The sequence below is a fragment of the Balaenoptera physalus genome (genome assembly GCF_965194825.1).
Source record: "Balaenoptera physalus genome assembly, chromosome: 17".
Lineage (NCBI taxonomy): Eukaryota > Metazoa > Chordata > Mammalia > Artiodactyla > Balaenopteridae > Balaenoptera > Balaenoptera physalus.
Genome location: NC_138895.1, coordinates 52,348,313 through 52,374,389, shown reverse-complemented (window position 1 = coordinate 52,374,389; position 26,077 = coordinate 52,348,313). Strand labels below are relative to the sequence as shown.

Genomic DNA, 26,077 nt, shown 5'->3' with positions numbered 1-26,077 from the left:
TACTTAAGCAATGTGCAGGGACACATAATAGATGTTAAATAATGTGCATTATATTGAACTGAAATTCTAGCCTTGCCTTCCTATGATTCCAGAGTAGCCAAAACAGATGGGATGAGGATCAATCTCTTTTGAAATCTGTCACCAAAATAAAGTTAAAAATTTGGCTTAACAATGAGAAAACAAATACCCCTATTAAAAAATGGGCAAAAGACCTGAGCAGATACCTCACCAAAGAAGATTTATAGATAACAAATGAGTGTATGAAGAGATGTTCACATCATATGTCATCAGAGAATTGCAAATTAAAACAACAGTAAGGTACCACTACATACCTATTAGAATGGTCAAAATCCAGAACACTGACAACACTGAATGTTGATGAGGATGTGGAGCAACAGGAACTCTCATTCATTGCTGATGGGAATGCAAAATATTACAGTCACTTTGGAAGACAATGTAGTTGTTTCTTACAAAACTAAACATATTCTTACCATATGAGCCAGCAATTATGCTCTTTTGTGTTTACATGAGTTTAAATGAGTTGAAAACTTATGTCCACACAAAAACCTGCACATAGATATTTATAGTAGCTTTATTCATAATTTCCAAACCTTAGAAGCAGCCAAGATGCTCTTCAGTACGTGATTCCAAGTAAATGACATTCTAGAAAAGGCAAAACTATGGAAAAAGTAAAAAGATCAGTGGTTTCCAGGAGTGGCAGGGTCAGAGGAGGAGGGAAGGATGAATAGGCAGGGCACAGAGGATATGGTGGGCAGTGAAATTATTCTGTATGATACTATAATGATGGACACATGACATTATTTATTTGTCAAAACCCATAGAATATACAACACCAAGAGTGAACCCTAATATAAAGTGTGGATTTTGGGCGACAATGGTGTGACCATGTAGGTTCTTTGGTTGTAACAGATGTACCAATCTGGTGAGTGATGGTGATCATGGGAAAGCCTATGCATGCGTTGGGCAGGCGGTATATGGGAAACCTCTATACCTTCTGTTCAACTTTGCCGTGAACTTAAAACTGCTCTAAAAAAAAGTCTGTTGTTTTGTTTTGTTTTTAAATTGGGTATGATTGTGTAGAATAGTATCGTGTTGAATAAGGTCCCCATGAATTTATGGCTCTGGATCATTTTTTGAACAAAGTCTTCCTAGAATTGCCATTTCCCCCTTTGCAAAAATCACTTTGAATGTGCAAAGCAGATCTGTATGAAGTGGCATTTCTCTAAGTATGTACAAAGGAGTACAGGAACTCAGGGCATAGCCAAAAGCTTTAAACCTGTCATCTAAAGGCTCTGTATCTGTTTCATTTTTTCTCACCAGACCTCAGATTGGGAAAAGCTTTCAGCTTACCAGTTATTATTCTGCTCTGCCATCATTCCCCCATGTTTATAGCAGAATTTTCAAGGATTTCATACTGAAGGCTGAAGTCCCTGAAGGCATAAACCACATTTCCTCAGCCAGCTGGTTACTGCTGCCTTCCCTGCTGACTCCTGACCATCAGTGATCCCTGGATGTGCTCACTCCGCATAAACCCTACCATGTCCTTTTACTTTGCAACTCATTTTGCAGCATAAACAAGCTCAAATTCAGTCGTGTTGGGTGGAATGATGTAACTCTAGTTGAGATCATCAGAGGTCTGATATATACATTCTTATAATATTTCAATAAACATTTATTGAGCATCATTTGTGTGATAGACACTTTGTGTTGGGGGGCTATGTATCACCCCCAAGGAGCTGATTCTTATATCAGTTAAGATGCTTTCAGCAGCAGGTAACAGAAAATTGTGTGGCATAAAGAATAAGGAAATTTCTTTTCTCTATTAACATGAAGTTCAGAGGGAAGGCTGTTCCATGTGACTGAACACATCATCAAGGATTCGGATTTTTTCCATTTTTCTGTTCTGCTACTCTTAGGGTTTTGGCTTTGTCCTCACGTCATCACCCACCCTGGGGAGAGAGCCAGTCCAAGTGTCCCTGCTGCATGCAACAATGTCGAGAGAAGAAAAGGACCATCTCTCATGATGTCTCCTTTTTAGGAGGAAGAGAATCTTTCCCAGCAGCCCCCAGCCCTTTTACATCTCATTGGCCAGAAGGGGGTCACATACTCAACCCTAAAATAATCCTTAACTAGGGAAAGGTGATAACCACCATAGACTTCAGCAAATCAAGAAGACTCTCCACGTAGAATAGAATTGCTACGTGAGTAAATTGGGGTAGTTGGTAATGAAAACAGATGGGGGAATGAATGTTGAGTTGGTAACCAACAGCTTCTGGTTGAGGACACAGGTATGTATAACAGGATGCTAAAGATGACTGTTCCCTTTTCCTCGGAACTTTGGATGAAGCCTTAGTAGAGGACACATCCCCGCACATTCTACGGGGAGATGCTAGAAATGCCTGTGGTACAACCCTTGACCCCTCAGCAGGCCTAGCCTCATACTCACCCCCTTCAGACTATGTACCCTTTGTGTACTCATGGCTCTGGCTGCCTTTGCTCAGCATAATATTTTTGAGATCCATCTATTATTACAAAATCAGTAGTTTGTTTCTTCTTATCACTGAGCAAAATTCCATGGTTTGTTTATCCATTTATCAGAGATTATACCCGATCATCATTTACAGTTTAGGATGAGTGAGTGCATCAGCTCCTTTCCAGAGAGCAGGATGTGGTCCCAGGGGCTGGAGCTCTGGGGTGTTCCCACTGCAGAGGGATGACCCCCGCGGCCAGGAATGTGCTGAGAGCAGACGACAGTGTGCCAGTGAGCTGCTTCCACCGGTGGAGGGGGACCAGATGCAAGTCCCAGGGAACTCCTGGGGATTCCCTAAGAAGGTGAGAAAGTACAGATTTCCCTCTCCTTATAACTTGTCACCAGGACTCCTTTTGTTCTGGGATTTTTGGACTTTGCATCAGGAGCAAGAATCCAAGTTATACCATGGGTTGCTGCAATGGAATTTTTCCCCTCCTGCCTGACAGAGTCCTGGAAAACAGAAGGCAGAGGGAGACAGGGAGGTTCCCCTCCTGTCTCAACTCAGCAGGGTACATTATTAGCAAACTCTTGGCCTTGAAGTTAGGAGTCAAGTCCAGTATATCTATTTCAATTCCAATTTTCTGTTGGTGTGACAGTAATCCTAGACCTCAGCACATCCAGAACTATGAGCTAAACATTTAATTCCTTAGTATATTTAACTCATGTGGTCATGAGTCACTGTTAATACATTCAACAGATATGCCGGTCTCCAAGCTGAATATCCAAAGTCAGGGTTTTAACTGTTTTTCTTAGTGATTTGCTCATGTCTGCATACCAGCCGTCCAGCTTGGCTGATCAAAGCCATCTTGAAATATTTAACTTAGAATTCAGTATAGGACTAAAACATGTCAACTATTTCTAAGATCTCTATCCGGAGATACAGATCACTCATCAAAGTCAAGTTCCAAACCAAGTTACAGTAGGAAGTAAAATCAACTATGTACTTTATACATTAATATTAAACATGGAATGAATGAAAATTTACATCATGTAGGAAATTTTCATGCATGTAGAAACAAGCATATTGTGTCTTTTACAAAATTGAAAAAAAAAAAAGGAATATTTATCTGGTGAGCAATAATTTTCTTTCTTTCTTTTTGGCCACACCACACCATGCAGCTTGTGGGATATCTTAGTTCCCTGACCAGGGATCGAACCCGGGCCCCCGGCAGTGGAAGCTCGGAGTCCTAACCACCGGTCTGCCGGGGAATTCCGGGACTGAAGCCTTAACCTGTTTCCGTCTCCAAACAGCCGGTGTCAGAATTGAATTAACTGCTTGGTGGTGTGGAAAATACACCCACGTTGGAACAGATTTTCTATAACCTGCTTTTTTTTTTCACCAGTGATACTTCCTGGACTTCTTTCCCTATGAATATTTAGAGTTCCTCCTTGTTCTTTTTTTTTTAAAGGGATATTACTGAACATAGTTTTTGTTTGTTTGTTTGTTTTTAACAAACTGTGTTGGGTCTTCATTGCTTCGCCCGGGCTTTCTCTAGTTGCCGCGAGCGGGGGCTACTGTTCATTGCGGTGCGTGGGCTTCTCATTGCAGTGGCTTCGCTTGTTGCGGAGCAGGGGCTCTAGGCGTGCAGGCTTCAGTAGTTGTGGCACGTGGGCTCAGTAGTTGTGGCTCGTGGGCTCAGTAGTTGTGGCTCGCAGGCTCCAGAGCGCAGGCTCAGTAGTTGAGGTGCACGGGCTTAGTTGCTCTGCGGCATGTGGGATCTTCCCGGACCAGGGCTCGAACCCGTGTCCCCTGCATTGGCAGGTGGATTCTTAACCACTGCGCCACCAGGGAAGCCCCCTCCTTGTTCTTTATAATATTTTCACAGTATTCCATTCAATGGAATGAATTATATAACCAGTTGTATATTTGTAGACACTTAAGTTTCTGTTATAAATGATGCATCAATTAATATCATTGAATAATATTCTAGTATAAAGCTTATCCCTGTCTGAATTTACCTTGATGGTTTATTCAGTTACTTGCTTATAGTCTGACACCCCCTGGGATATGAGCCCCATGAAAGCAGGGGCTTGTCTCTTGTTCCTCATTATATTGCTAGCATCCAGGAGAGTTAATATTATTTGTTGTTCTTACTGGGAGCACTTGGACATTTCTAGATCCCTTCCACGAGGCATGAAAGCCGAGGGGAACGTGGGGGGAGGTAGCTACTTCTGCTCTCTCCCTGCCTAGTTCCCTCACTTAGCCACTTAGAACTCTTTTCTGCCTAAGCAGTGCCCTTTTGGAGATTTGCTTCTCTGAAACCTTCAAAGTTTCCAGTCTGAAAATTAGGAACCAGTTCAGGTCTCTGGCGTTCCACCCCCCGCCCAGCTCCTTTCCTTTTTACAACTTATCTGGCTGCATGGGGTAGGTGGGGAGGCAGGACACGTTCAGTCGCTCACATCCCTAGACCCCTTTGCTCTTGATGGAATCCGATGGATTATTTCCCATCTGTGTATCTTCTTTGGTGACGTGTCTATTAAGGTCTTTTGCCCATTTTGTAAATTGGGTTGTTTGTTCTTTTGAGTTTTAAGGGTTCTTTGTATATTTTGGATAACAGTCTTTTATCAGATGTATCTTTTGCAAATATTTTCTCCTAGTCTGTGGCTTGTCTTCTAATTCTCTTGACTGTCTTTCATGGGGCAGAAATTTTTAATTTTAATGAAATCCAGCTTATCAGTTATTTCTTTCACGGATCATGCCTTTAGTGTTATATCTAAGTCATCTCCAAACCCAGGGTCATCTAGGTTTTCTCCTATGTTATCTTCAAGAACATTTTTGTGTTTTACATTTAGGTCTATGATCCATTTTCATTTTTGTGAAGGGTGTAAGTTCTATGTCTAGGCTCTTTTTTTTTTTTTTTTTTTTTTTTGGCTTGTGGATATCCAGCTGTTCCAGCATCATTTGTTGAAGTATGTGAATTGTTTCAGTCTTTACTTTGACCTAGCCAACCCTGATTAGCAACACAGGGTTTCAAGAAAGCAAAACCTGTCTTCTTCCATTTGATTTACCAAAATCTCTACGGCTTGTCTGAGTGGTTCCCCGTTTAGTTTTACCTCCTTAATTTTCAAGACTGCAGGCTAAATTTTTGTCTTTGGAGGTCTCTAATAAATGATACCTCCGTCTGAAAGCAACTGAGAGATTGATACAGAAGTCAGACAGATGAAGATAAAATTCCTACTTTTGTTAACATTAAACACCTACTGGAGGATGTGGCTTATTGTGAGAGCCACGTGGGCTCGCTTGTGCTCCTTGCCTCCTGAACCTCCAAAGTTTGCACCTCAGAACAGGTCACCCAAGGGAAAACTGGAGCTTCCAGCACAGACTCATTTGCCTGAGTGTGCATGATGGAGGCCTGATGTGGGGTTTTCTTAGAGGTTCCCAAGCTTACACCCACTCCCATCACCCCCCAAACACCCCCCCACATTTAATATTTATCCATTTTACATTGGAATGCCAAGAGCACTCCTTGCTCTCCTTCGTGAATAGGCTTTTACAACCAGGAAATGATCCTGTTTCCAAATCCAGAGTGATATGGAATAAGTGTCTTAGCAAAATATTAGAAAAAACAAAGTTGTATTGCTGTCATGGACCCCTGTTCTTTGTGTGAGACACACGATGTTAACTCCTTGGCGTATCTGGAGTCCCATTCCAGGAGGAGTTTGCCTGCAGCCTGGGGTCCGGAAAATGGCTGCCTTTGGGACCTCACCTCCACCGCCTGGAAATGCCAAGGAGGGACTGTAGCACCTGCCTCTTGGGAGGAACACAATCCAACTTGGACACCAGCCTCTAGTTTTGCAGAAACCATAAAACTGAACCAAAACATACACACAAAATAGCTACTGGGAGTCCCTGAGTTCAGGTTTACAGTGTGTGCGTAATCTTGCCAAAACATAACTTACCTTTTCTTCTTGGCTTGTTTCTGGAGCGGAATGGCAGACCCAGCAGCGGGAGGCTCTCATGGCCCACAGCTGGGCCTTGTCTTTGGCTGATGCATATAGTACTCCTATTGGCACATTTAGTGAATCTTTGGTTTAAGTGTCAGGTGGTTAAGAAGGTTATTTTTGCTCCTGGCAAACATGTTAAGAGGAGAAGTTGACTCACCTGGTCTGGAGGGAAAAGACCATGTCAATTGCTAAAATCAAGACCTAATCCCTTAGCAGTTGAGGCGGCAGGAAGGTACAGACAAGAAAATTATTCCCTGCACAGTCCAGCCTGAATTTGGAACTACTGAGCCAGCTGGGAACGGTTGATCAAAACTAGGTGGTCCCAAGAGGACCTAGCCAGGCTGCTAGGACACAGCCAGCCATAAACAGCCAACTTCTTTCTCAGCTCCGTGGGCCCCAATCCCTCAGCCCAGGACTCAGGAGCCTGGGCCAACTGCAGGGCTCTAAGGGGTGGGTGAATACACGGGCGGAGTCGCTAGAGAAAAGCAGGGGTCTGCCTTCTTCAGAAAGCCACAAACGCCTTAGACTCTCCCTGACTTTCAGATCCCAGACTCTCGCATTCACTTTTGACCAGCTTCTTAACCTGAAATTCATGAACACAGAAACAAATTGTATGTTGAATTACCCACTGCTGGAGCGCTTGAGGTGGTGGTGGTCTGTGTGTAGGGGGGTGGGAGGGTGGAGGGGTGGTGGATAGAAAGGATTTGCCATTGTGGTTGTTCAGCTGAATTCAGCCTACTGCAGCCTCTCCTTTCCTCGTGTCCCCCCGTATCACACTCTGTGGGGCTGGTCCTCTGGTCCTCTGTCTCTCAGTGCTGGATCAAGTCAGCAGGCCTAAGCTTTATTTGTGGGGATGGGAGTAGAGTTTGGGGAAGGGACATTCTCAAAGCCCGTATGCTGATTGCCAACTAAAGGTTGTTTCAGGGACAGAGAGAAGCACAGGAGGGAGGAAGCAAAGGGAGTTTGAACTGGATGAGCTGATGGCCTTTCCAGATCTCACTGGTGTGGGCTGCCGCCCCTCCCTGGCCTGTAGCTGTGCACATCAGTGACGCAAGGACCCTTGCAGCCAGATGTGGGTGGACCCACTGTGTCACCATTAGCTAGACGTGTGCTTAGTAGATCTTCTATTAAAAAATTAATTCTTAATTATACCATGTGATATATTAAAAGATCTTCCTTATAAAAATTTAAACATTACAGATCAGGCTAAAGTCTGCTTTGATCATCACCTACGATGCTGGTCCCCTCCACAGAGATAACCCACGTTACCACATTTTCCAGAGTCCCTGCTTATGTAACTAGAGAAAGCATACAGCATTATTCTGTGGCATGGGGGTTGTTCACATACGTGCTGTTATCCTGTAAGTATTGTTTTGCCACTTGCTTTTCTGTGCTGAGCAATATTTTGGAAGGCTTCCATGTCAGTGCCTTTAGATTTCATGCCTTGTAACTGCTAATTCTTTAGATGTTCTTACCTCTTGCATGTGTGAAGTCAGCCCCTTCCGTCACACTCTATGCTTGCTGAATGGAAGGGACAGGATCTTATACTGTCTTTGGTCTCTTCAGGGTGTCAAGTGTAGCCAGACTCTGCCCTGCCTCCAAAGTCCCCAAGGCACCCTGCCCCTGAGACAGGCTAAGACCTGGGACCCTTTGCTGAAGTGCTTGCACTTGGAGAAATGTCTCTTTGAGCCACGGAATACAAAGAAACTAGAAGGCAGGGGGCCCCAACAATTTTGGCACCAGGGACTAGTTTTGTGGAAGACAATTTTTCCATGGGGGTGGGGGGGGGAGGTTCAGGAGGTAATGCGAGCAATGGGGAGCGGCAGATGAAGCTTCACTCACTCGCCCATCGCTCACCTTCTGCTGTGAGGCCTGGTTCCTAACAGGCTGCGGACCGGTACCGGTCCATGGCCCGGGGGTTGGGGATCCCTGCTACAAGGGACTGAAAATAATTGCATGCCTGCACAGTTGGGGCAAATTATGAACAGTAAGGTACAAAAAGACCAAAACCCAACTGCTACTTCTGAGGTGCCAGGAGCAAAAGCAGGGGCTGCCCATGATCCCTGCACCACCCGGGGGCAGGCAGACCACCTAAGCCGTCCCTCTGGCCTGACCCATCAATCCACTCCTACCCTCACCCCATTTAAGGGACCAGCTCACCCCGCCTCGGGGAGCAAGCAAGGGCACCTGTTACCTGTCTTCCCTCGCTCATACGGCAGCGTGAGTCCCAGAAAAGCCTTGCCTGAATTCCTCGTCTGGCCTCTTAGCAATTTCTATTGATTAAGGACTCTGAGAACCCTGGTCGGTAACACCCCGGTTTTGGATGTGCTGCACGCCCCTGTCTTGGTCTTTGCTTTCATAAAGAAAATCTTTGGATCTCCCAGTGTCTGCAGGGCCAGCCTGGAAGGCCCTACCTGGAGTCTCAGAACAGTGACAAAGAGGCAGTGATGACTGTCAGTTGAGGAAACACAGTCCTCCTGTTGTGTTCTACTGTACTTTTTATTTGCACACAGCCTGCCAACAAGGTCAGCTCTAGAAACACAGTGTGTTATTCTTCTTCACTTGGACTCTGAACTAACAGGGTTGGCAGCTAAGAGGCTGAAAATGCCAGCAAGGGGTTTTGCCAGTGGTCAGCTTGGTTTACAGGCTCTGGAGGTTCCTGTTTTGTGAAAGTTTTCATGGAGACACTGGATTGGCCATTCAGAAGGACTGAAACCGCTAGGGAGCTTGTACTTTGCTGGTGACTTTTCCCAGATAAAATCTGGAGTCTATATATTCAGATTCATATATTTCCTGACCGTGAAACTAATTAGCTCCTAGAATAGGCCCCCAAGGAAATAAACTCACAACTAGACAGTTTTGCTTTGGTTCGCACTCTGGAAGATAAAATGGAGAAGATATTAAGATATTTTATTTCCTTTTGAGTTTAGGAAACAGTTTTTCTTAATCTCTGTTGATTTCATACCTCTTTTCTCAACATATCCTAAATGTAATAGTATGCAATAGTGTATTTATAAACATAGGTATTAAACGTAGGGTTTAATAAACGCTTTGCACTTAGGTATGTTAAAACCCAGTATAGGGACTTCCCTGGTGGCGCAGTGGTTAAGAATCCACCTGCCAACGCAGGGGACACGGGTTCAATCCCTGATCCAGGAGGATCCCACATGTTGCAGAGCAACTAAGCCTGTATGCCACAACTACTGAGCCTGAGCTCTAGAGCCCACAAGCCACAACTACAGAGCCCGCGTGCCACAACTACTGAAGCCTGTGTGCCTAGAGCCCATGTTCCACAACAAGAGAAGCCACCACAATGAGAAGCACGCGCACCGCAACGAAGAGTAGCCCCACTCGCCGCAACTAGAGAAAGCCCGTGCACAGCAACAAAGACCCAATGCAGCCAAAAATAAATATAATTAATTAATTAATTAATTTTAAAAAACCCCAGTATAAGTGAAACCAAATAAGTAGGAATTATTTAAAATAGGACCACTGTAAATGAAAATGAACTATGGCATGCATTTGGAAGATAGTTTATTGGAAAAAATTTCTCTAAGATGTTTCTATGAAAACTTAAGTAGCTTAACCCCCTCTCACCCCCTCCTTTTGTGGTGGAGAATTAGAAAACCTACTTAGAACATTTTCCTAGTTTTCTCTTTTTTTCTTCTTGGGATGGAAAATAAAAACCTCCAATTTGCCTGCTAAAATGTGTTCAACTAGCAATCATTTTTTCATTTGTTTTCATTTCTAACTAGTGTTTACAACTTCCAGTTCCGCCTTCTTTTTCTTTTATCACCCTTCTTTCATACTGCTTCCTTTGGTTTCCACTCCTCTAGTTGTGTTCACAACAAATTTTACTATGTCACTTTCATTACTGTTTAGCTCTGGGTCCCAATGTCTTTTGATACTTTTAGATTAGCCTTTTCTTCTCTTTTCTCTTTGTTGATTCACTGCTATTGTGAGTTAATGAAAGTGTGATTCTTCTGCGCATGATAAACCCCAGTGGCCACTGTTAAAACCTTTAACATCTGGAATTTTAAGTCTTTGACCTGCGGTGTGAGCAGTGAGGTATTAAAGATTATGCTTTCCATGCAGCAAAGTAACAGCAGGGCTCCTGTGGTTATTAAAATATTATATCTTCCATTTCCTGAGAGTACCAGTGTTTAACTGCCTTGGCAGTGTTAAAACTTTCCAGCAGTAGTAACTGGAAACTCTCACCAGTGGTATAGTTCTGAGAAGTAAGGAAACACTAAAACTGTGACTTTGATGATGGGTGGCAGTTACAAGCTGTTTTCGGGCCAGTTTTTCAAGGAGAGTCTAGGGCCAGGTTCCTTCAGTACCACGAATAGCCCAGCAGTGATGGATCCCAACGAGGTACTGAGTTTTTTTGAAAGATGGCATTCCATAAAGTTCTGTTGAGGATTTGTGGCTGACTGTCATAAAAAGCAGTGAAATGCTGCTTTATCACATCTTTACTGCTGTTGAGTTCAGCTGCACATTGCTCATGCCAACCTTGTCATTGTAAATGTAAACATATTATGTAATTTAGGTTAAAACGTTCTTGGTTAAAAAATGCTATGTAAATTCTTATAAAAATTAATGTCACCAGCTCTGAAATAGCAGGCTCTTTTTGCATCAAAGACTCTCGTCCCACGAAAAAGAGAAACTGCCCTTTTCTTTTGAATTAGATGATGGTTTTGAAGTTTGTTATTAAAAATGAATACTTAAAAAAATTCAAGCTTACTGATTATAAAAATTATGCCCATGGTTGAGACATCATTTGGAATATAGGTGGCTATAGATGAAAATTTTTATCCTAAACAAGTCACTAACAAATCAAATCCAGCAGCATATTAAATGATAAACCATGATCAATTACAGTTATTCAAAGCATGAAAGGATGACATTATACATACTAGGAAAAGTACTGACTACGTCACATTTGTAGATTGAAACATTGCTATCCAGTTGCTCATTAAGCCTGTTTCTTCGCCCTCCCAGGCACACACCTAGACCACATTTCTCAACCTCCCTTGCACTTGGGTATGGATCCGTGCCTGAGTTCTGTCAAATGGAACGTTAGCTGAAAATGATGTGAGCCAGCTCCCGCTCCACCCATATTTTTGTGTGTGTGCAGTCGGTTACTCTTTGTCTCTCTGCCTCCACCTGCTGGCTGGGTGCAGACAATCCTGCAGAAGAATCTGAAGCCCGAAAGGGTGGCAGCGTCACAAGAAGGAAGAGATGGGTCCTTGAATAATCACTTGGAAGGCTACCTCAAGGACATCTGCATCTGTCGTGTGAGTGGTAACAGTTTCTTAAGCTACTAAAATTTTGAGGTTTGCTAGAGCAGTTAGCCCCCTTGACTAATACTGATAACAAAAACGCATTTGATAAAATTCAACACCTACTGCTAATTTAAAAAAATTGTCAAATGGAACAGGATTCTTTATTAACTTGTTAAAAATATCTACCTTATATCAAATGCCAACATCATTCTTTTTTTTTTTTTTTTTGCCAACATCATTCTTAATGATGGAGTACTACAGGCATTTTCATTAAAATAAACAAGAATGCCTGCAGCTACCACTATTAATGATTACTGGCTCCAACAGGTGAGAAATGAAATTATCATTATTTGATATGAAAAGATCACCCACCTAGAAAGTCCAGGAAAAATCAACTACAAAATTATTAGGGACTAAGGGACTTTAATACAGTCATTTGTTACAAAATAAAAATTAAACATTAATATATTTTCTATGACCTTTAAAAAGTAAATTATATATCTTTCAATATATATAAAAGAGTCATAAAAACAGGAAGACACTACTTAAAAAGAGGAGATAAAATGCTCTGTGAAGTTAAAAAATGGTAGCCAAAATAAAATTTCAATAGAAATTTAGAAAAGTTTGAGATATTTTCTCAGAAAGAGAACAAAAATTCAGCGATGAACAAAAGGAGAGGAAAAATAAGAAAACTGGAGCATCCATCCAGCTGATGAAAAGGAATTCCAGAGACAAAGAGCAAGCGAAGGGAGGAACTTATCACATACATTATTCAAGAATATTCCACTGAATTGAATGACGAAACTAAAGCCCATGCTTTACTCAGATTTTGTTAGTTTTTATCTAATGTACTTTTTCTTTTCTAGGATACCACGTTACATTTACATCATGTCTCCTTAGGCTTTTCTTGGCTGTCACTGTTTCTCAGACTTTGATGATCTTGATAGTTTTGAGGAGTACTGGTTTTGAGGAGTATTTTGTAAAATGTCCATCTGCCTAGATTTATGCGACTGGACAAGTCATGACTAGAGTGAAGTTATAGATTTTGGGGAGGAAGGTCACAGAGGTCAAGTGCCATTTTCAGCACACAGTGTGAAGGGTACATACTCTCAACGTGACTTACTACTGTTGATATTGACCTTCACCTGGTGGAGGTAGTGTTTGTCAAGTTTCTCGACTGTAACAAATACTCTTCCCCCACCCTGTTCCCATACTGTATTCTTTGGGAGGAAGTCACTATGTGCTGTACAGACTGAAGGAGTGGAGGGTCTTATACTGCACCTCAAGGGTGGCATATCTTTATAAATCAGTTGGATAAACACCTAGGAGTGTGACTGCTGGATCATATGGTAAGACCTTATTTAGCTGTGTGAGAAAACGCCCAACTGTTTTTAAAGTGACTATACCATTTCGCATTTCCATCAGCAACGAAGGAGCATTCCTGTTGCTCTGTAACCTCAGCAGAAATTGATGTTGTCAATTTCTTGGATTTTAACCATTCTAATAGGTGTGTAGCAGTATCTCATTATTGTTTTCTTTGCTATCTTTTTAAGTTATATGAGTTTAATGAACCCATGCCTGGTAATTTAGGAGTATCTCTGGATCTTTTTCTCTTGTCTGATGCTTGTGCCAATTCTTGTTCATGTATTGTCTTTTTGCATACCTGACTATGTTTGATTATATGATGGACATTACATTTGAAAAAGTATTCACAGTGTATGTAAAATGACATTTTCTTCCTCCAGAGAAGATTTTCATTTGTTTCTGCCTGGTGCCTGAGGGTACTAGTCATCCAGAACTACAGTATTCTAATTCCAGGGTTAGAGATTTTTTTAGTCCACCCAGATAACAAAGCAGGGCTGCTTTCCATATAGTTCATCTTACTCCTAGATGTATCCCTTTGAGGTCAAAATTCTGACTCCCTTCTCCTTGTCCTCCAGACTTTGAGGCTGTTAATAGCACTGTTAATGTCTCAGCCAGCTTTTCCAAATCATCAAATGCTCCCTAGGCAAAAAAGAAGCACCAAATGTTGGGCTTGGCAGTATGAATTTCTCTTCTCTCAGATCTTAACCTGGCAATTTCACATGATCTTATTAGGTTTTTCTAATGTTTTCAGGATGATCTTGTTTTATTTCCCACTGTCAGGAGTGAAAGCAGGGTCCTGGGTTCCCTTTGCTTTACCCCATATCCCAGGTCTAAAACTGGCTTAAAAAAGTTATGACAGGGGGCTTCCCTGGTGGCGCAGTGGTTGAGAATCTGCCTGCCAATGCAGGGGACGCGGTTTCGAGCCCTGGTCTGGGAAGATCCCACATGCCGCGGAGCAACTAGGCCCGTGAGCCACAACTACTGAGCTTGCGCGTCTGGAGCCTGTGCTCCGCAACAAGAGAGGCCGCGATAGTGAGAGGCCCGTGCACCGTGATGAAGAGTGGCCCCCACTTGCCACAACTAGAGAAAGCCCTCGCACAGAAACGAAGACCCAAGACAGCCAAAAAAATAAATAAATAAAATAAAAAATAGTAAAAAAAAAAAAAAAGTTATGACAAATATAGCTCTATAATTATATTTTGGGAAGAAACTGTGACAAAGAGAAAATAACACAAGTCCTGACTGTCTTCTCCTTCTCTAGTTAAAAAGAAGCTACTGGCTTATTAGTCATGGAGCCACTGATCTGAAAAATTATACCACTTCCTGGGCCAGAACCACTGTGCATAACCACAGAATACTCTACAATCTCATATACAGAGAAAATTTTATTACTGAAAAGGTCACACAAAGTTTTTGTATACAAAGTTAAAAAATGTGGAAAAGTTAATATTTACAACCTTTTTCATACAGTACATGATAATTTTCTTTTTAAGCTTTAACAGAATGTTAAATAGAGAAAAAAAAGTATAAGAAAACCTTGTTCAAGGAATAATAGTCATTGGAAACAAAATTAAGAAAAGTCTTTAATATTTCAAAGTATGTTATATGAAATACATTTTATTCTGTTTATCAGGACTACTTTTTTTTTCCATTTGTTTGGCACTAACACTGCTAGCACATTTCTGAATGTTCAGCAAAATCCTATTTAGCTGTAGAGATGAATTCTACATGATGTCTGAGAAAGATACTGCACAAATGCAAAGGGTCTGTAGTATTCTAAATGTTAAAAAACAAAAGTTAAAACAAAAGTATAAGCAACTGTAAATGGTCATACAAACATAATCTTGGGTGGTCATGATATATTAAAAAAAGGAAATCAATTGCACTTGGCTTAATTTATAAAGGAGTAACATTTCATCTACTAATCCTTCAAGACATTTTATTTTAAAAAATCAGAAGGACCAGCCAGCAGCATAATATTATCAACAGTGGACACTCAGTAAGCACCTTATTTCAGCTGCATAATAGATCTGTGAAATTCCTAAACCAACTAGACTTTATAAAATTCACACATTGAAGATGATAAGGTAGAGTAAATGGATTTTTTTAGTTGAATTCCCATTATAACATCTTTTGGTGTTATCAACTATTTTTTTATATTATAAAAGAACACTATTTTTCAATTTTCTTAGAAATTCAGTGTAAAAGCTACCAAAGCAGTGCTAAAATAAGGTATTGGAATAACATAATAAAAATATTTGAAAAGACTTTCCAGGATTTCTAAAAAAAGCTCAAAACATATAAACTTGTTTTCAAATATATAAAAAAAAGATACAAAGGTAAGTTTTAAATACTTCAGCAAAGAAAAATCTTGATTTTATACCATAAAAGTGAAAGAGCATAGTACAACTTAAAATACTTTTAACAAGAGTAGAATCTTCATAAATAGAAAAGGAAGGTTCCTCTAATACTCCCTCCTCCCACACAACTTAAAAAATATCATTAACCTGCACATTTCCGTTTTGGGGGTATACTGTTGTCAATTAACCTCTGTGTGAAATGAATCATATTCTCAGAATCTATTGTTTCCAGTGTAACAGGAGGCAATGTAGCTTTAAGTGCAGAAGAAGAATATAACAGTGATTCTTATAAGAGAGTGTACTGTCACCTCCAGTGTAACAGGAATTCACTTCTTAGTAACGCGATGATCTGGTTTTCAAGTATCTGAGTGACCACCAGTGCCCTGCTGTTTTCCAACTCCTGACGCTGAGTGAACAAGCAGTGATGTGGAGCCTTTGAGGCTGCTTGGCTCTGAAGACCTGGGAACATGCAAGCTGTGGCTCTGCACCGGGCCAGTTTCAGTGACATCACTCTTTGGAGTGACCCTAGGTACAAGAACAAAAGCTGATGTACATACACACCAAAGCACAAATGTGATGCCAGTTGTCCTCATAATTGCTGTTTCTCTTTCCATGAGTTTTACTCCCAACCAGTATCCACTTTTATCAGAAATAATTAACTCTTTATGTATACTCTTAACTCCTCAAAGTACAAATAATTTATTTTCAAATACAATTTTTGCTAACTTCAGAAACTTCATCAAGCACCACCCATGTATGGGCTGAGCATGGTGTCTCGTGGGGAATAAGACAGCTTGATTCCTACCTTCGGTTTAGCAAATTTTTTATTGATTTCCTACCATGGATTGGACACTGTGTAAGAGGTTGGGAGCACAAAGATGAGTCCGACCTCAGCTCTGCCTTCGAGGAGTTTACAAATCTAGTGGAAGATAAAGGCATGTATCTATTCATACATAATCCAGTATGCAAAAGCTGTTGGAGGTACATTTGGCCTATTTGGGAGGAGATGAGGTAAGACAACCTTGAGACCTTAAAGTAGTCAGCTGTCAATATTTTGGCTAATTCAATATTTACCTGTGTTAGGATCACCTATGACCATTTGGAAAAATTAATTAAAGATAATGTCAATATCCTTTCATGTTCAGAAAATAAAAACATTTTATAATCATCTTCATATAAAATGACAAATACCTTTTATTTATTTTTTTTCTGCATCTATTGAGATGATCATATGGTTTTTATTCATCAGTTTGATAATATGGTTTATCACATTGATTGATTTGCATATATTGAAGAATCCTTGCATCCCTGGGATAAATCCCACTTGATCATGGTGTATGATCCTTTTAATGTGTTGCTGGATTCTGTTTGCTAGTATTTTGATGAGGATTTTTGCATCTATATTCATCAGTGATATTGGTCTGTAATTTTCTTTTTTTGAAGTATCTTTGTCTGGTTTTGGTATCAGGGTGATGGTAGCCTCATAGAATGAGTTTGGGAGTGTTCCTTCTTCTGCAGTTTTTTGGAAGAGTTTGAGAAGGATGGGTGTTAGCTCTTCTCTAAATGTTTGATAGAATTCACCTGTGAAGCCATCTGGTCCTGGACTTTTGTTTGTTGGAAGATTTTTAATCACAGTTTCAATTTCATTCCTTGTGATTGGTCTGTTCATATTTTCTGTTTCTTCCTGGTTCAGTCTTGGAAGGTTATACCTTTCTAAGAATTTGTCCATTTCTTCCAGGTTGTCCATTTTATTGGCATAGAGTTGCTTGTAGTAGTCTCTTAGGATGCTTTGTATTTCTGCAGTGTCTGTTGTAACTCCTCCTGCTTCATTTCTAATTTTATTGATTTGAGTCCTCTCCCTCTTTTTCTTGATGAGTCTGGCTAATGGTTTATCAATTTTGTTTATCTTCTCAAAGAACCAGCTTTTAGTTTTATTGATCTTTGCTACTGTTTCCTTTGTTTCTATTTCATTTATTTCTGCTCTGATCTTTATGATTTCTTTCCTTCTGCTAACTTTGGATTTTGTTTGTTCTTCTTTCTCTAGTTCCTTCAGGTGTAAGGTTAGATTATTTGAGATTTTTCTTGTTTCTTGAGGTAGGCTTGTATAGCTATAAACTTCTCTCTTAGAACTGCTTACGCTGCATCACATAGGTTTTGGGTCGTCGTGTTTTCATTGTCATTTGTCTCTAAGTATTTTTTTTATTTCCCCTTTGATTTCTTCAGTGATCTCTTGGTTATTTAGTAACGTATTGTTTAGCCTCCCTGTGTTTGTGTTTTTTACGTTTTTTTCCCTGTAATTCATTTCTAATCTCACAGCGTTGTGGTCAGAAAAGATGCTTGATATGATTTCAGTTCTCTTAAATTTACTGAGGCTTGATTTGTGACCCAAGAGGTGATCTATCCTGGAGAATGTTCTGTGTGCACTTGAGAAGAAAGTGTAATCTGCTGTTTTTGGATGGAATGTCCTATAAATATCAATTATATCTATCTGGTCTATTGTGTCATTTAAAGCTTCTGTTTCCTTATTTATTTTCATTTTGGATGATCTGTCCATTGGTGTAATTGAGGTGTTAAAGTCCCCCACTATTATTGTGTTACTGTCGATTTCCTCTTTTATAGCTGTTAGTAGTTGCCTTATGTATCAAGGTGCTCCTATGTTGGGTGCATATATATTTATAATTGTTATATCTTCTTGGATTGATCCCTTGATCATTATGTAGTGTCCTTCCTTGTCTCTTGTAACATTCTTTATTTTAAAGTCTATTTTATCTGATATGAGTATTGTTACGCCAGGTTTCTTTTGATTTCCATTTGCATGGAATATCTTTTTCCATCCCCTCACTTTCAGTCTGTATGTGTCCCTAGGTCTGAAGTGGGTCTCTTGTAGACAGCATATAGATGGGTCTTGGTTTTGTCCATTCAGCAAGCCTGTGTCTTTTGGTTGGAGCATTTAATCCATTCACATTTAAGGTAATTATCGATGTGTATGTCCCTATGACCATTTTCTTAATTGTTTTGGGTTTGTTTTTGTAGGTCCTTTTCCTCTCTTGTGTTTCCCACTTAGAGAAGTTCCTTTAGCATTTGTTGTAGAGCTGGTTTGGTGGTGCTGAATTCTCTTAGCTTTTGCTTGTCTGTAAAGCTTTTGATTTCTCCATTGAATCTGCATGAGATCCTTGCCGGGTAGAGTAATCTTGGTTGTAGGTTCTTCCCTTTCATCACTTTAAGTATATCATGCCACTCCCTTCTGGCTTGTACAGTTTCTGCTGAGAAATCAGCTATTAACCTTATGGGAGTTCCCTTCTATGCTATTTGTTGTTTTTCCCTTGCTGCTTTCAATAATTATTCTTTGTCTTTAATTTTTGCCAATTTGATTACTATGTGTTTCGGTGTGTTTCTCCTTGGATTTATCCTGTATGGGACTTGCTGCGCTTCCTGGACTTGGGTGGCTATTTCCTTTCCCATGTTAGGGAAGTTTTCAACTATTATCTCTTCAAATATTTTCTCTGGTCCTTTCTCTCTCTCTTCTCCTTCTGGGACCCCTATAATGCGAATGTTGTTGTGTTTAATGTTGTCCCAGAGGTCTCTTAGGCTGTCTTCATTTCTTTTCATTCTTTTTTCTTTATTCTGTTCTGCAGCAGTGAATTCCACCATTCTGTCTTCCAGGTCACTTATCCGCTCTTCTGCCTCAGTTATTTTGCTATTGATTCCTTCTAGTGTAGTTTTCATTTCAGTTATTGTATTGGTCATCTCTGTTTGTTTGTTCTTTAATTCTTCTAGGTCTTTGTTAATCATTTCTTGCATCTTCTCGATCTTTGCCTCCATTCTTTTTCCGAGGTCCTGGATCATCTTCACTATCATTATTCTGAATTCTCTTTCTGGAAGGTTGTCTATCTCCACTTCATTTAGTTGTTTTTCTGGAGTTTTATCTTGTTCCTTCATCTGGTACATAGCCCTGTGCCTTTTCATCTTGTCTATCTTTCTGTGAATGTGGTTTTTGTTCCACAGGCTGCAGGATTGTAGTTCTTCTTGCTTCTCTTTATTATATATATATATATTTTTTAATTTATTTATTATTTATTTTTGGCTGCGTTGGGTCTTCATTGCTATGCACAGGCTTTTAGTTGTGGCGAGCAGGGGCTACTCTTCGTTGTGGTGCACAGGCTTCTCATTGCAGTGGCTTCTGTTGTTGCAAAGCACGGGCTCTAGGCACGCGAGCTCAGTAGTTGTGGCTCGCGGGCTCTAGAGCGCCGGCTCAGTAGTTGTGGCACACGGGCTTAGTTGCTCCGCGGCATGTGGGATCTTCCCAGACCAGGGCTCGAACCCGTGTCCCCTGTGTTGGCAGGCGGATTCTTTACCACTGCACCACTAGGGAAGTCTGACAAATACCTTTTAGACAGTACTATAATGTAGTACTAATTGAAACTTAATGGACTGTATTTTATATGACTCTTAAACATTTCCCTAAATATAAAAGCAACTGTTAACAATTACCACAGAAATGAACTTTACTTTTCTATTTGAACAATAAACATGAAAGGGTCTTCTCAATGCTAAGAATTAAACTACAAAATAGCATTTATAGGCAAAACCCAACCTTCCTTGGATTAAGTGTATAGACATGTCATCTCAAAGAATGCTTTCTTTCCAGATATGACATGCTTTAATGAAAAATGTGTAATGCAGTATTCAAGAGTCATGGTTTAAGATAGCAAAGCCCAAGCTCACCTTCCTTCATTCCGTGCACTTTCAGACACACTGCTCTTATCATTCACATTGCCTGCCCGGCCTTTCCCATCAGTCTGTTCCCCGCAGAGTTTGGAGCTGGATGCTGCTGGGGAGGCTGGTTCCTCACAGTCCTGTTCTCGTAATTTGGAGGTGCTCGCTCCATCTGCTCTCACCTCTCTCACTGATGTTTCTGGTGAGGTTTGTATTTCTGTCAAAGTTTCTTGTCCTAAGTAATCATGGTTAGTGATTGCTACTGCAGAAGTGCCGTGATTTGCTGTAGCTCCTGTGCTGGTTCCCATGGATTTGGAAATGACCTTCAGCTTATGTGAACTTGGTTTGTAGTGCTTCTTTTTGTGTTTAACTTTAGAATTGTGCTTTAAGAAAAACTCACACGACTCCTGTAGTACTCTTCGACTTTCACTGATTGGACTGTAAGAAAATCCAAGGAGAGAGTTTACTTGATAAATGTTAAGTGTTATAACAGAAATCATAAAGCATATCACATATCTTGTGCCAAAAATCCTAATTCATTAAAGTTACGTCTATATGATTTACTTTATTTATAAAATCTGGGATTATAAATACTATGAGATATAAGTAGATTGCCATGAAATGAAATCTTTTTGTGCATACAGTTAGTTGCTTTTGTCAGCATAAAGCTAGAAAGAAACTAAATAGGCAAAATCAAAAGATGAGGGCAAGAAAACTCAAACCAGCATAAAGTAGGGGATTATCTGTATGTGTATCATATATATCAGATATGAAAGTAAACCAGAGAGAAAGAACACAGAATATAATTAATGGTCTTTGTTTAAATGCAATTGCTTTCTTTCTAACATTCAAGTTATAGCAAGTTATTCTGAAGTTAGTGTGGGTATATAAATACAGGATAGAGATATAATAATAGTTCAAAAAAATTAAAGTCCAGTTAAATGCAATTCTTCAGGCTGCGAAAACTTATTTGTGAAAAGGTTCTGAAATTTTTACCACAAAATGAGTTCATTAATCAAACCAATTGGGAACAGTTTAAAAAACTCTATACTACATTGTTGATTGTACACAATGTATAACATATATAAATAACAAAATGAACTATTTACTCATAAATGTAAATCTACTATATTGTTACAGAATATTCCATAAGCTCAAATTTTTACCATCTTAAGCAAGGCAAATAAGTGACATGTTAAGTCAGTATTATGTGTAATAAAATTTAAAGGTAATGATTGTACATCACATTTGAATCATACTCCATAGACTGCCTTACATATATTTGACCCATTTCATCTTTCATCATTGATAAAAAAGGATAAAATTATTTAAAATTCTGAACCCAAAACAATGAACTTAAAGATAGCAGTAATAATACTGGATATATTCTAAGCCATGGAAAGAAAATGCACTTTTTACAAACTTTTCATTCATATTTCAATAGAATAGTACATGTCAAAGACCATCATAACAAATGCTAAAATAAAGCATATCTCTCCATGAAAAAGATTTCAACTTGAAACAACAGTTGACATAATGAAACTCCAGTACAATCATTTGGTATTTGATCTATTTATTTTAAAACAATGTCAGATAATTCAATAGATTCTTACTCTTTCTTGCGACTTCGTTTAAAAAACCCAGCCCATTCTGTGCATGTCTTTTTGCTTCCAACCCAGAAGACAGCAGAGATGCCAACAATTAATGTCATCAGATATTTTATCATAAATAAAGCCAACTCTGGTCGAGTTTCTGTTTTTGCCTACAAAAAAGTAATGAATAAGAATTTTAGTGATACATTTAAAGTGGAAAAAAGTCTATACAGTCAATGCAAAACTTGAACAAAAAGTATAAATCAGTTTGTTTTATTATGAAGTGTTTGATATAACATAATATGAAAAGTGCTTTAAGTGTAATATAGAAGTTCTGAACAAAGAACTTTTATCAAAATATATAGCTAGAAAGGGAAAAATACTTATTAAATATATTTAGGAAGGACGTCTTACATCTTGGCTTGATATCTGGCATTTTTTTTTCCTATAAGTACAGCAGCTTCTTATAATTGCCAAAATATCTGCCTCTCAATATTTATCTTTTCCTTCACTATAATCTATAAAAAAATACATTTAAACTCATTGTAACAACATACTATTTTAGAGTCTTTATGCATTGTTGATGTTTTGTTACAAAAACTTAGAGCAAAATAAGTTATCAGTAAAATGTAAAAATGTGGAAATTTTCTAAAAATTAAATCATACTTTTCTTTCAAGCATAAACTTTCAAATATTTTTTAAATGTTACAAGTATCAAAATACTATACATTATGCATTATATCTTGCTTTTTTCACTTAGTAATATTTCTTGGAGACCATTCTAGAGCACTTCATTCTTTTTAAAGGCTGTTCCATTGTGTGGATGAACTATAATTTATTCAGCTATCCCTACTAATAGATATTCAGGTTATTTCCAACCTATTGCCATTGCAAATAATGTTGCAGTGACTATCTTTGTAGTATATAATTTCTCACATTTGTGAACAGAGCTGTCGATAAATTCCCAGAAGGACAGGATCAAAGAGTATGAGCATTTTAAATGCCAGATATTATCAAAATGCTTTCCACAGAACGTTGAACTAATTGAACAGCAAAGTCTAGAACGTGTATTTTGCCAGTTTCATCAATGCAGTGGTTATAAAACCTGTCATAAGCAGAAATATAATTTTATTATAACTTTAATTTGCATCTGCCTTATAACATTTTTCATATGTTTAAGAACAGCTTTTTTATTTTCCTTTTTTGTGACCCCTCTATACATTCTTTTCTCATTTTTATATCAGATTGTTGGTTTTTTTCTTATTGATCTATAGGAACTCTTTATAAATAAGGAAATTAGCCCTTCAATTATGATGTGATGTGTGAATAAATTTTCCCAGTTGGTCTCCTGACTTTGATTATGGTGGGGTTTTTTGCCATGCAGAATCTGAAAAAAGTTTTTTCCTTAGTCAAATTTAGCAATCTTTTCTTTTATAGCTCCTGGATTTTATATCAGAAAGTCCTTCCCCACTATAAGATTAGAATTTTCTCACTTTATCTTCTAATATCGTTTCTTTCTTTACATGAAACGTAATCTTAAAAAATCATATATCTTGGGCTTCCCAGGTGGCGCAGTGGTTGAGAATCTGCCTGCCAATGCAGGGGACACGGGTTCGAGCCCTGGTCTGGGAAGATCCCACATGCCACGGAGCAACTAGGCCCGTGAGCCACAACTACTGAGCCTGCGCGTCTGGAGCCTGTGCTCCACAACAAGAGAGGCCGCGATAGTGAGAGGTCCGCGCACCGCGATGAAGAGTGGCCCTCGCTTGCCGCAACTAGAGAAAGCCCTCGCACAGAAACGAAGACCCAACACAGCCAAAAATAAAAATAAATAAATTAATTAAAAAAATAAAATAAAAAATAAAAAATCATATATCTTAAACTTTTAAGTAGTATGTAACAGTTGCCTTCCCCCCCTAGTTTGCCAAAAATACTGAGGAATCTAGGAGACATTTAATACAGCAGTATCACTTTAAGAGAGCTCACTTATTAATCATATAGTAAAAACAGACAATGGATAACACACTATGGACAGGATGTAAGGCAGGTAAAACCATTATCCCCACATATCAGTATGTAAAATAGATTTCACTGTGTTATAGTGCAGTAATTTTCTAGAATATAAATTATGTAAAATAATTCAGCCCACACATTGCTTGATCTGATACACTGTGATGACAGCACTCACACGCAATATAATTAGTTAATACCATATATAAATATTCAAGAAAATGTATAAAATCTATTAAAAACAAAGTTTCTATTTTAAAAAACTCAACTAAAATGCTTTAAGAGATTTTCTATTTTCAGATATTTATTTTTTTTAATCTTAAAATCACACTTTAATCCAACCAGAAGCATCAGAAACATATGAAACATATTTTGTTTTAATTGTGCGTTTTGTCATAAGAAATGACAGGGTGGTTTCGGCATAAATTGTTTTTATAAGCATATACAAGCAAAGTATAAGATGATATATACCATTTTATTATAAACCCAAATAAGGGTTTCCCCAACTAACTGAAGAATTAAAAACAACTACTTCTCTCTCTCTCTTTTTTTTTTTTTTTTGGCTGCTCCGTTCGGCTTGCAGAATCTTAGTTCCCCAATCAGGGATTGGACCCTGGCTCCCTGCAGTGGAAGCGCCGAGTCCTAACCACTGTACCGCCAGGGAAATCCTGCAAGTTACTTCTCTTTTTCTCCCTATGACAAGACCTGTTCTTCTGATTCTGTTCTGTAGTACTATTCATATGCCTTTGCAATCCAATTTAATTTTTAAAAGAATAGCTAAAGGAGGTACTTTACTATTGTAACTGAAGCTAAAACTTCAGGAAAGAACTTTTGGGACACTCACCCTAGTTTCAACTGAGGCGTAGGGAACAACTCCCTCTGTCTATTGGATTTTCTCACCTGAAATCTAATTTTATGGTCATGACTAATTCAAAGATATTTCCAGGGAACATTTTCCATGTTAAAATTAAATAGTGAAATAACACAAATGATAGGTTTTTACCTGGTAAGGACATGGGATGTGGTACTGACGACAATGGTCAGAGACCCAAGTTATCTCCCAGGTTATCCTGTTCACTTGCTCATAGACGTAACATCCAAGAAGTGTCACTAATGGCACAAGATACAGGCCACTGAAGACTCCAATTCGAATCATAAATTTCTTTAGTTTCTCTTGGTTCCGGCCATCATGTTGTATAACTTGTCGAACATGATTTAAGGAAATAATGCCAGCTAAAAGAAGAGAGAGCCCGACAAACACACAAAGGCACAGTGGCAAGAGTACAAAGTAGCGAGAGGCATCCAGGTCATAAAGGCCGACAAAGCAAACTCCACTAATATTGTCCCCTTCAACTTTGTTCATAGCAAGAAGCATAATGGTCAGAAAACCTGGTATTCCCCATGCAACAGCATGAAACCACACTGCTTTTTGTTCAATGGCTTCACAACTCCATTTTCTCCCAGCAGCTAAGAACCAAGTAATGGTAAGAATCACCCACCACACAGTGCCAGCCATTGTGAAAAAATACAAAAACATAAACAAAACGGTGCAAGCCTTATTTTGAGAGCCTAGAACAACTGTGTCACCAAGTTCTAGTTTCTCATCTGCCTTATTGCAGGCTGTGCTATTGCCTAGCAAGAATCCAATGAAGTACATAAGAGATACAATGCTGTAACAGACAGAGTAATATATAATTGGTCTCTCAGGGTATCTGAACCTTCTAACATCAATTAAAAAAGTAAGGAATGTAAACAGAGTTGCACAAAGACAAAATATTGAAACTATTCCAATAAAGCTTTTTGCAAACTCTAGCTCATCACTTTTAAAATACATGTTGGGGCATGGAGGTGCACACTGGTCAATTCCCAGAAACTTATGGCCTTGTCCCCCAGAAGTCTTAAGATGCCTTGGACACCAAAATCCAATGTCTCTTTGGACTTGTTCTGTTTTCTTGTGAGGACTGAGAAACTCTGTGTGTTGATCAAAAGTTACAGGAACAGACTCGTCACAGTACTGTAATCTGTAAAGATTTTAAAAAATAATACATGAAGTCGACATTTTTGAGTCACTATTTTAATACTCTGCTTTCCAACTATAAAATATTTCCTTATGCATTCATAACTGATGGAAAGACATACGAGCTTAAACAGATTACAGCTTTAGAGCTGGGGAGAAAGTTTTGAAGTTGACTAAAAACTTGTAGATGTTAATGAGGCCCCAACACACTAACAAATATATTATCAGGCAAGTGA

General features: G+C 39.1%; 1 protein-coding gene and 1 long non-coding RNA gene across 5 annotated transcripts in view; one reads left to right on the top strand and one right to left on the bottom strand.

The window, feature by feature from the left end:
* Positions 1-14,342, top strand: part of LOC309647241 — a 36,240-nt gene extending 21,898 nt beyond the window's left edge. The window contains exon 2 of the long non-coding RNA XR_014255883.1: positions 1,342-14,342. This is a non-coding gene — a long non-coding RNA (uncharacterized lncRNA). The remainder of the gene's footprint in view (positions 1-1,341) is intronic.
* Positions 14,343-14,711: 369 nt separating this feature from the next.
* Positions 14,712-26,077, bottom strand: part of FZD6 (frizzled class receptor 6) — a 35,832-nt gene continuing 24,466 nt past the window's right edge. For 3 of the 4 annotated variants that reach the window (XM_082434291.1, XM_082434290.1, XM_082434293.1), the window contains 4 exons: positions 24,828-25,845; positions 21,836-21,984; positions 20,232-20,660; positions 14,712-16,031 (listed from right to left, as the gene is read on the bottom strand). In XM_082434291.1, coding sequence (XP_082290417.1) covers positions 15,863-16,031; positions 20,232-20,660; positions 21,836-21,984; positions 24,828-25,845 — 1,765 coding nt within the window. In that variant the 3' untranslated portion in view covers positions 14,712-15,862. The remainder of the gene's footprint in view (positions 16,032-20,231; positions 20,661-21,835; positions 21,985-24,827; positions 25,846-26,077) is intronic. The other variant, XM_082434292.1, reaches the window with a different exon arrangement.